General features: G+C 36.7%; 1 protein-coding gene across 6 annotated transcripts in view; it reads left to right on the top strand.

Annotated features, from left to right (window-relative positions):
• Window positions 1-12,011, top strand: part of Lnpep (leucyl and cystinyl aminopeptidase) — a 111,990-nt gene that overhangs the window by 55,618 nt on the left and 44,361 nt on the right. For all 6 annotated transcript variants that reach the window (XM_090331591.1, XM_090331592.1, XM_090331594.1 and 3 more), the window contains exons 11-13: window positions 185-273; window positions 7,437-7,620; window positions 9,177-9,333. In XM_090331591.1, coding sequence (XP_090187717.1) covers window positions 185-273; window positions 7,437-7,620; window positions 9,177-9,333 — 430 coding nt within the window. The remainder of the gene's footprint in view (window positions 1-184; window positions 274-7,436; window positions 7,621-9,176; window positions 9,334-12,011) is intronic.

The raw sequence follows: 12,011 nt of genomic DNA, 5'->3' as shown, positions 1-12,011 counted from the left end.
GCCCAGGATTGGTTTTTTTAAAAAAAGTCTTAGGTTCTTATGAACCCTCATAAGATTACCTCTCTCTGAGAATACTTTGAAAAATATCTCCTTTCTGCCCCAAACTCAGCAAATCATGTGTACCTAACTGAAAGATTGGAAAGAGAAATAATGTTGGTTTTTTTTGTTGTTGTTTTTTTTACAGCTACCTGTGGCATATTCCAATCTCCTATGTCACTGATGGAAGAAATTTTTCAAAATATCAATCAATGTCATTACTGGACAAGAAATCAGGTTTGACTATAATTAGCATTTGATAAGAAATAAAAACAAAACAAAATTTTAGAAAGCTGACCAAGCACCAGAAAAGAGAGTAGATTTCCAGATTAGATTCCTGAACTGGTCTAAGATGTGACTAAAATGAGATTGATTCTGTACATGCACAGAATCATACAGAAATTTGCATGGTGTGTGTTATCTTGGTAGGAAACTGTAAATGACTTATTTTTAAGTACTGGATAAATAAACTATTTTATAAACAAGAAAGAGAAGTAAAGAAGGTTTTTAAAGAGTTAAGCTATTATTTACTTCCTACATGTGGTGTGGGGCAAATGAGTTGACCGAGGTATGACGGATGATTCATAGGACCTAGACTTATTGTAAACACTTAATAATATGTCCTGTAGACATAGAATGCAGCTGGTAATAAGAAAGTGAGGTAGGCAGGGAGGAAAGTGATAATAAAATTTTCAGCAATTTGAATAATAATTCAAAATCTGATACTTTGAGTACTACAAAACATTCAGAATGTTTCAGATTTGGGAACAATTTAGATTCTGGATTTGGGCTATACAACCAGTAAATCTGTACAAATAGTACAAAATCTGAAACAAATTCAAATTGGGAATATTTCTGGTTCTAAGTATTTCAGATAAAGGATATTCAGACTGTATATGCTGACCCATAAGGAGTCTATAAAAAGCAATTGAGTTTTCAACCATCTGTTAAATGCCACTGTGATATGCCACACCATGTATCGTCTTAATTTACATGCTAAAAGTGCATTTAGCTCTTTAGTTCTGTAGGAATCAGTAAAGATGCTTTAGATTTGTGGCAGAGGGGAAGGAAAATTTCTTGTTTGAACTAGAAGCAGGTATTTAAACTACACTTGAAAGATGAATGGAGCCAGATACCTTGGTTCATTTTTTGGCTCCACCATTCATCCTTGTATGATTATAGATTAGTTATTTGACTTCTCTGAGCCTGATCCTCTAGACAGTAAAATGGAGATGTTAATTGTACTTACTAAATAGAGTTGTGGTGAAGATTATGAGTTTATACGAAACCTCTACAATAATGCCTGGGTGATAGATCCTATATAAATGTTAGCTGTTATTACTAATATTATTCTTGAGAAAAACTTGTCTTTAGACATAGGCTATGTCAAATAAACTATAAAAAGAATAAGTCATAAGGACTCTTAATTTTTTTTGCATTTTAAAATTAATGTTTCTACTTGGTTGATATCATCATGTACATGTGATTTTTATAACATGCCTTAAAAAAAGACATAGTATGCCAGGTGCCTGTGGTTCATGCCTGTAAATCCTAGCTACTCTGAGATCTGAGCCCATCTGGGACAGGAAGCCCATCTGGGACAGAAAGTCCATGAAACTTTTATCACCAATTAACCACCAAAAAAGCCAGAATTGGAGCTGTGACTCAAACAATGGAATATTGGCCTTGAGCAAAAAAGCTTAGGGATAGCTCCCAGGCTCTATGTTCAAGCCCTAGGACTATCACACACACACACACACACACACACACACACTCTTTCTTACATAAGAATAATAACAACAACAATAATAACATAGTAATTGATTTAGCCTTCCCTCATTAGTAGATACTTGATTCAATATTTGTCTTTCATTTTTTAAAGTTCTTCAATAAAAATTTAAAATCTATTTTCTGTATTATATGAACTGTTACTTAGGAGTGCTTCTCAAATATGAAGATAGTTGCCTATGGTGATATGATACACATGGCTGAATTGCCCTATAATAACAGTAGGCACTGCCCTCTGAGATATCAGAATGTGCCAGTTTCACTGACACTAGACTAAAGACTGCAGTGTAATGGTACTATTACTTCATAGTAACAATAGGAAGTCTGGGCATTTAAACCAAAGGAGCGATTAGTAGTACTGTGCTATCTTTGATTAATATAACATGGATATAAGCAAGGAAGTGCTGCCTTCTCTAATCAAAACTCTGCACATTTTTTACTTTCTTTTTTTATTTTTTATTTTTGACCAGTCCTGGGCTTGAGCTCAGGGCCTGAGCCCTGTCCTTGGACTTTCTCAAGGCTGGAGCTCTACCACTTGAGCCTCAGCACCATTTCCAGCTTTTTTTTTCTATGTATATGGTACTGAGGAATCGAACCCAGGTCTTTGTGCATGCTAGGCAAGCACTCTTATCACTAGGCCAAACTCCTAAATGTTAGATTTGAATTCAGCCTCAGACTGCTAGCCTATACTATTTGAGCCATAACTTAATTTCAAAACTTTAAACTTCAAAGGGGCCTTAGAAGGACACTCTTATTACCCAATGGAGGAAAATCTCTGCCTCTTTATTGCCAGCTTTTTTTTTTTTGTATGTATGTGGTACTGAGGAATCAAACCCAGGTTTTAATGCACGCTAGGCAAGTACACTACCACTAGGCCAAACTCCTGGCCCAATCTGCCTCTTTGTAGCTAACATAAAACATGGCTGGAATATTTAAAAGGAGCCAATGAAGGAATCTTGTAAATCTCTTGATAACACATTAAATATCTGTTGGTATTATCTCCTTTAATATGTGACCTTATTAAACGTTTGAAATTCATAGGTCATAAGTTCAATTTTTTTTTTTGGCCATTCCTGGGCTTGAGCTCAGGGCCTGAGCACTGTCCTTGGACTTTCTCAAGGCTAGAGCTCTACCACTTGAGCCTTAGCACCACTTCTGGCTTTTTTCTATGTATGTGGTACTGAGGAATCGAACCTGGGTTTTCATGCATGCTAGGCAAGCACTTTAACCACTAGGCCAAACTCCCGGCCAAGTTCAAATTTTTTAAACCTTGCATTTCAAAAGTGACTCAGGTAGCCATGCTTCTTACCCTCACTGAACACTCTAATAGGGGCATAGGTATAAGAGAAGCCATTATGTTCAGTAGAAAAGTAGAGAATGTTATTTGAAAACAAAAGCAGAGAAAGCCTCCCTGGAGAAAGCTGTGTTTTGTCTCTATGACAGGATACATAAGAGACAGTTTAAAAGGGAGAATAACTTCTTTTGTTTGGCTCACAGTTGCAGAGGTTTCAGTTCATTGCCAGCTGGCTCCATGGCTTTCAGGCCTGTGGCCAAGCAGAGCATCCTGTCAGAAAGCCATGGCAGAGGATGCTCAACTCCTCACAGCCTGAAGGCATGTCATTGAAGGATGTATTTTGCTCTGGCCCCTTCCTCTATGTTTTGTATTTTGCTTCCTGGCTGTGGTGAGGTGAGCAGCTTTTTTCTCTGCCATGTCTTTTTCCCACAATGTAGTGCCTTGCCACAGGCAAGAGTCTTAGTCTAAAGGAATCTATCAAATGTAATTAGTTTAATCTAGAACTGAATCTAGGCCATTATGCACTGAAAGTAGTATCTGTTTACCTCCCTTTCTTAACCTGTGTTTTTCCTCTATTGCTGCTACTATAATTCAAATTTTGAAATTCACTGAAAATGTTAGGTTCTTTTTTCATATATTTTATTGTAATTAATAGAAGGGTTACATTATATTCACCAGATGAAGGTACATTACTTCACAAACATTGACACTCTTTCTCATGCCTTGGTCCCCATTTCCCTCCCCTACCCCAACCCCTCATCTTGTTTTCCTCCCTTCCCTATCCTATTTCAAATAACCCAAATAAGCATATATACAATATATCAGGTAACAAGGTGAAGTATTGTAACAATATGAGATAACCAAGGGATAGCAAAAAAGATGAGAGATAACATAGTACATTAAGGACATCATTCATTTTATGGCTTTGATTTCTATATTCTGAAGGTCCTTTCATTTAGCGTCATTCTATATGGCCTTATGTATCTAGATTTTGTTCTATTGTAAATCTCTGCTAGGAGAGCCCAAGGTTTCTACTGATTATGACAAATGAGGGAAACCATCGAGCCTATGTTCTTTTGAGTCTGGCTTACTTCACTTAATATGATTTTTTCTAAGTCTTCCCATTTCTTTACAAAAGGGGCGATGTCATTCTTTCTGACAGCATCATAGAATTCCATTGTGTATAAATACCACATCTTGTTGATCCATTCATCAACTGAGGGGCATCTGTGTTGGTTCCATATCTTTGCTATGGTAAATAGTGCTGCAATGAACATCATTGTGCTAGTGGATGTGACCCCAAGAGCAGTTGAATGTTCTTGGTTCCTAATCCTCTAATGCTAATTTCTCTTAAAGTGTCTTTTTATATTTTTTGTTCTTATTTTTATGTTGTACAAATTTAATACACTATTTTTATGATGGTTTCTTAAGTCCATACCATATTGTGTGTGTGTGTGTGTATGTGTGTATTGTTCTGGTATTGGAGATTGAACTAAGGGCCTGGGTACTGTTTCTGAACTTTTTCTCTCAAGACTAGTAGAAAGATCTACTTTCCAGGTTTTTAGTGGTTAGTTGGAAATAAAAATCTCATGGTCTCATGACTGGACTGGCTTCAAATCACAATCCTCAGCCTTCTGAGTAGCTAGGATTATAGGTGTGTGCTGTATTTGAAAATTACTACTTTGCATTAGTTTTAGGATGTCTGGATTAGTTCATTAGTTTAATCACATAATAATTATGTTTGGCTAATATCTTTGTCACATTTGCCTATGAACAATTATTTGTTGTTTTTCATAAGAAAAGCTAAAAGGGTCCAGTTTCAAAGCTTCATATTGAGGAATACACTGAGAATATTTCTTTCTCCTTTACTCTTACTTTCTTACTCTGTTTTCTTACTTTAACAATAGGAGAAATCTAGCAGAAAAAATCATGTTTTGAAAAACATTTAGCTGTATCAGAAATATTTCTGTGAGATTAAAAGACATAGAAATAGCAGGCTTATGCATGTAATCCTAGCTACTCAGGAGGCTCAGATTTGTAGATTGTGATTGGAAGCTAGCCTTGGCAGGGAATTCCTTGAGATAGAGTACTAACCTTGAGCAAAAGAAGTTTAGGGACAAAGCCCAGGCCCAGATTCCCAGATTTCAAGCTATAGGATTGGTGGGGGGAAAGATATAACATGAAGGAAAGGAAATGTGAAAGAAGAATTACCATGTGCCCTCCTGCCATTTTTGTGCTTGCTATTTGCTTTCCTAATGAGAAAGGGTTTGAGTCTGGGGTGGTAATGCTTGTTAATGAGTGGAGGTGTTGCAGAGCAGTCCTCTGGAACAAATGGACGTCACATTTTATAACTCTGTAGAAAAAACATGTTTTTGCTTCCATTTTAATGTTTCTTTGTGAAACAGTAGTTGATTTCATAGCTCACTGACAAGTAGTTTTTGAAAAATCACAATTTAATTATTTTAATAAATTAAAGGCAGATGAGGTAGTTTCATCCACATGGAAACTTCAGTAGTTACCTCCCTTGTGTGCAAATTTATTATTTTGATACCTGTGGTTTTCATTTTGGATCATTTTAGATATTGATTCTTTAAACGATGACAGTCCTCCCACTTTATGCTGCTGGCTGCAATGCTTAATATTCTGTCAACCTCATGACCATAGTAAGTTCTCCTTAGCTCCATTCCTCTGCTCTACCATCTGGACACGGCTGGGTTTGCAGCATAGCAAGTTGCCTCTCAGCCAAGATACTCAGTATTTCATAATTTCCTGCCCTGACTACTGCAACAATTGCCACCCCTATTCCTTGTCTCCTTTTTTTCAGCAATGGAGACTTGGATTATTTTGCCCTTCATTTTTAAAAGGACCCAAAGAATTACATGTAATAACTTAGAGAGTGTTAAATAACAGTAATTTTATTAGTCATAAATTTGTTAAAAATGGCTCCATAACAAATATTCCTTAGAATTGCATTCTACATTTAATCTAATTTATTTTTCCCATCTGTTGCTGTCAGCAATATAACAAATTAGTACTGAATTTCTCAATAAGAAAGAATGATATATCCTATTAAGATGTATGTGATCAAAGGCTGGAAGCAGGGCCCAAGCTGTAGAGTACGTAGGTACAAGTACAAAGCCCTGAGTTTAACAGCCAGTGCCTAAAGAGAAAGGTCTTTTCTCTCTTAAACAACTTTTTAGTAGAACAGAACTGAAATAACAAAGGTAATTTGATACATTTGACTAATTCATGTATTTGAAGTTGACAAGTGACAAAACTATAGGTACTAATATGTGCATCACTTTAAAATTGTCTTTCTGAAATATTTCATAAATGCAGAATTTCACTAGAGAATTATTGTAATGTGAAATGTTAAAAGTCTAAATTCTTCAAAATAGGAGCTGTAGTAGACCTTGAAATGGAATATTAAAAGATATTTAAAAACTATGAAAACAAGATGAATGGGAGGTGGGGGGGAAGGAAATGGGGACAAAAACATGTGAAGGGGTATCAATGTGTGAGAAATAATGCACCTTCTATTTGGTGAATATTACTAACTCCTCTATACATTACAATAAAATTTTTTTTTAAAAAACTAAGCATGAAGAAAATGGAAAAAAGGGGAGACGGAAAAAAGGGGAGACCTGGTAGTTGAAACTGTAGGATTAAAAATAATTGCATATAGTTCTACTGTATAATATATATTAATTAAAACACATATAGGTAAAAGCTTGACAGGAAATACACCCCAAGATGATAACAGTTCAGATTGTTTTCCTGATTTTTATTCTTCTTTATTTGTAGTTTAAAGTATTTATTACAATGAAATAGAATTATATCATAAATATATAGTTTATTAAGATAGGATTTGAAACTTTCCCATGTCTTAGCCAGTATTTGTTTATTAATTCATTAATATAACCAGTGTCTTGTTAGCACCTGCTAGGTACTAGCTAATCTACAGTATTAGCAGTAACAAAACAAAGCTCATAGGACAAAGCACATAGGACAAAGTTCATATTCTAATAAAAAGTGAATCTCAAAATACCTGGAATCATACTGCTGTTATATTCTTATTGCTGACTTTAAAGATTTTTAATTTGGGTGTTAGTTCCTCATGATTTGTTAATCTATTAGTTGAAAATATTTCCATAGAGATTTCACAACATATATGTATCTAAAGGTAGGGACCCCCAAAACACTTTCCTAGTACAAGACCCCTAGTTCTATCTTCAGCTCTGAAAAAAAAAAAAAAAAACAGTTGTTTTCCATTGTCCTATTGGGTTTTCACATGATGTCTCACTCTTTGGTGTCTTAGGTGTCATCAACCTTACAGAGCAAGTACAGTGGGTCAAAGTCAATACAAACATGACCGGCTATTATATTGTACACTATTCAGATGAAGACTGGGAAGCACTTATCAAACAGCTGAAAATAAACCCTTACGTTCTGAGTGACAAAGACCGAGCCAATCTCATCAACAACATCTTTGAACTTGCAGGGTAGAGTATGCTTGATTTGCACTATTGTTTTGTTGATAAAAACTGTTAGTGAAATGAGGAACATTTCAGAAATGGTTTGAAAGCAATGTTAAGTATGACTCAAGTACAGTTCATTTTCCAAGATGAGGGAAATGCAAGTTATATCTGTCATTTGCTTGCAGGAGCTTTATAATCTTTTTAGAAGCATCTACTACAAACAAAATCCCAACAGCTCAGTAAAATAGAATTTAGTAATAATATCAGCAAGTGGGATATATATTTTGCCAAATAAATTATTGTAGGACTCCAAGCTTCATGTTGTTTCATGAGAATTATCAAGCACTGGTTTGTTTAAGTGTGAAGCTTAGTGCTTATCCATTGGTCTGGTACACATGGCTAGTTGTCTGACCCTTTCTGTTTGCTCTTCTTCATGCATTAGCAAATCCCAGAGCCAAGATTGGCAGTGGTCTCTTGAAAATTATCCTCTACAGAGATTAAGATTGATAATAGGTCTAGAAACCTGGAGAACATTCACATAGATCCCATCTGACTATACTTGACTTTCCTATTTTGGTTCCTTCTTATTATTTTTTTTGTCAGTCGTGGGTCTTGAACTCTGGGCCTGGGCACTTCAGCTCAAGGCTGCCTCCCTACTCCTTGAGCCACAGTGCCACTTGGTTCCTTCCTTCTTATACATCCTTAACTAACACTGCTATGACCTCTGTGCACTGACTAATTTTTAAATAGATCTTTTCTTAACAAATTTTGCCGAAAAATTCCATACAGCAATAAATAAAAGTTGTTTTCTTTATTTTTTCTTCTCTTCTCTTTTCTTTTATTGGTGTGTGTGTGTGTGTGTGTGTGTGTGTGCCACACTTGGGCCTGGGCACTGTGCAACTCAGATACTGAGTGCTGTTCCTAAACTTTTATGCTCAAGGCTAACAATCTACCATTTGAGCCACACTTCTACTTCTGGAGTTTTGGTGATTAACTGGAGATAAGAGTCTCCTGGACTTTCCTACCAGGTTGGCTTTGGGCCTTGAACCTCGCATCTCAGCCTTTCGCATAGCTAGGATTACAAGCATGAGCCACTGGCACCCAGCAAAACTTACTTATTGGGCTAGGGTAACTTTCTATGTCCTTCCTTCTCTAGTAAATATAAATACTTAATAAAATTAATACTAATTATTTTGTCTCATCTAAAACATTCTGATGAAACTACTGTTAGTAGAACAAATGGCTTATGGAATAAAAAATGAGCTATGCTAGGTATTTTTCTTAAAATTCTGCTTTACCCATGGGTGAAGTGTTGAGTGTATGCATTACAGTATTCCACTCTAAACTTAAAGTTCTGATCTACAGAACTTACCATATAGCCATGCAGGTTTCTCTTCAGCATGCCTAGAGTTCTGTGCATCTCATAATGTTTACCTTCCTATTGTATTCTTTTATTAAATTTTTATTTTAATGTATAGAAGAGTTACAGTTATATTCGCCAGATAGAAGGTACATTATTTCTCACGCATTGTGATACCCCTTCTCATGTTTTTGTCCCCCCATCCTATTGTATTCTTTAGTCTAGGCAAGGTGCCTCTGAAGAAGGCCTTTGATTTGATTGATTATCTTAAAAATGAGAACAATACTGCGCCCATCACTGAAGCCCTTTTCCAGACAAACCTCATCTATAACCTTCTTGACAAACTGGGGCACATGGATCTTGCCTCAAGACTAGTGGTAAGTCTACCTTCTTTTTTATTTTTTTTAAATTTTTTGCCAGTCCTGAACCTTGAACTTAGGGCCTGAGCACTGTCCTTGGAAGAGCTCTACCACTTGAGCCACAGCACCTCTTCCAGCATTTTCTATGTATGTAGTACCAAGGAATCGAACTCGGGTCTTCGTGCATGCTAGCCAAGCACTTTACCACTAAGCCAAACTCCCAGCCTATGTCTACCTTGTTACCAATTTCTTTTGTTGGCCGCTTTTAATGTTTTTCCATTCAGTTTTTAATGAGCTAAAAATAAAAATAAATGCCAAAACAAAGCAAAACAAAACCAACTAGCTGAATTCCATTTTCTTTACTTTCTTGGTTATGACATTTTTACTTTAAATCAAACCCATTGCTTGCCATTATAAAGGCTTCCTATAAAGAAGTGTTATTTCAAAACCAAGATACTAACTTTGATACTGCCCTCAGAAATGAGATCACATGAAAAGAAAATGTCTATTTTCTTTTTACACAAAGAATACTTGAAATAGGCCCCTTTTTCAAAATTATTAAGTGCTATTTTGTTTTTACACAAAGAATGCTTGAAATAATAGGCCCCCTTTCCAAACATCCCCACATCATACAAAGGGAGGTGTTTTTACTGAAAATATCCTACTTCGGCTTCTTGCTGATTTTCCTGCCATGTGTAGTGATACTTCTGAGCACAAATGTCTCATCAAGCACTAAAGGAGTCTTGGTACTGAACTGTTGACCTTAAAACCAATCTTACTAGAGGTATGGCTCAAGGAGTAGATAGCCCTCCCTAGCAAACGCAAAGCTCTTAAGTTCAAACTCCAATATTGCCTCCGAAAACAAACAAAATCTTCATAGTTACTATTTTAGACACTTTCAGTTCCAAACTATGGGTTGGGTCTTCAGAATACAGGGCATGCTGTGTAAGTTTTTTCCAACTTGCCTTTACAAAAGGCAAGTTTTGTAAAAAGGAAGTATTAGACCAAGAATTAGGATAAGTATTTTGTAGTTTAGCTAAGTTCACTGGAAAATGGAATGGGGTACATCTTCTTTGAAGGCAACTTTGATGTTGCCTTACTGCACATCATCTGTGGTAAGCTGTCTCCCTCCCTGAGGGAGGAACTCTGGGCAGGTAAGCCATGTGGAGTTGCAAACCACCACCTCCCAAGAGATTTCTGATCTGATCCCAATGGAGGCTACCCACATTTGATACTAGTATGAAGCTCTGAGATCTCTTTCAATAGTTAAGCCTAAAAAAATCATTTTACATTTCATAAATGCTTTCAACTACCAGCTCTAATAAGAACAAATATCTGGAACATAACCTGGTCCATAGTGACACTAAGCAAATATCACTGATCTTAGAAACACATATTAACTCTATCTACTCTGAGTCCCATTTGAAAGAAATACGTTCCTTATGAACATAATTCATCCTAGAAAACTGGGAACTGTCTAGCATGAACATGCAATAGGAAACAATATGTCACTTGAATTTTAATAGGAAAAGATTCCAAAGGCCCAACTCCTTGAATTGAGTTTTTCTTTCTTCTCAGCACTGAGGTAGCTGTCTGACACTAAACTCCCTCCCTCCCTCCCTCCCTCTCTCAGCCCTACAACCACAAACCCATTCCAGATCCATTGCACATTTAAATGTAAAAGGTAAAATTTAAGTTTCCAGAAGTAAACAGAATATCTTGGTGTAGGTTAGATTTAGTTTGCTAAAGCCAATTTTACTGTAGCTCATCAAGAAAAAGAGTATTTTTTAAATTTGTACTTGAATCTTAGGGCATTCTGGTACCATCAAAACTCTCAAAAACTATAAAGTTAGGTGCCAGTGATTTGTACCTATAATACTAGTTACAGAGGGGACAGAGAAAAGGTGGATCACAGTTTGAGGTTAGCCCAGGCAAATTATATATAGCAAAGATGCATGCCTGTCTTCCTAAAATATGTAGATTGTAGGCTAGCTTGTATAGAGAAGTTTCCAACACTTTATCTCAATAGAAATAAGCTAGATGTGGTTGTATATGCCTGTCATGGACCATGGCAGATTATAGTTCAACCATGTACCAGAGCAGAAAGAAAGACCCTATCTCAAAAAATAACCAGTGCAGGGGCCGGGAGTTTGGCCTAGTGGTAGCGTGCTTGCCTAGCATGCACGAAGACCCGGGTTCGATTCCTCAGTACCACATACATAGGGAAAAAAAGCCGAAAATGGTGCTGAGGCTCAGTGGTAGAGCTCTAGCCTTGAGAAAGTCCAAGGACAGTGCTCAGGCCCTGAGCTTAAGCCCAGGACTGGCAAAAATAAATAAATAACCAATTCATAAAAAGGGCTGAGACAGTGGCATGCTTGCCTAGACAAACACCAGGCCCTGATTTTAAATCCCAGTATTTCCAAAAGCAAGTAAAAACTTTCAAACTATGAGAGCAATTTGTAGCTAGGAGTTTGGGTGACAGACCTTTCTAAGTCTAGTGGGAGGGGTTTGGGGGAGAGAAAAGGGGACAAAAACATGAGAAAGGGTATCAAGGTTCAAGAATTAATGTATCCACCAGGCACAGTGGCTCACGCCTCTAATCCTAGCTAATCAGGAGGGTGAGATCTGAGGATCAAGGTTCAAAGCCAGCCTGGGCACAAAAGGACCTGAGACTCTTATCTCCAGTTAACCTCTAG

Source organism: Megascapheus bottae, chromosome 4 (genome assembly GCF_031878675.1).
Source record: "Megascapheus bottae isolate mThoBot1 chromosome 4, mThoBot2.hap1, whole genome shotgun sequence".
NCBI classification, from domain to species: domain Eukaryota; kingdom Metazoa; phylum Chordata; class Mammalia; order Rodentia; family Geomyidae; genus Megascapheus; species Megascapheus bottae.
Note: the sequence above shows the minus strand (reverse complement) of the source record. Positions and strands in the feature narration are given on the sequence as shown.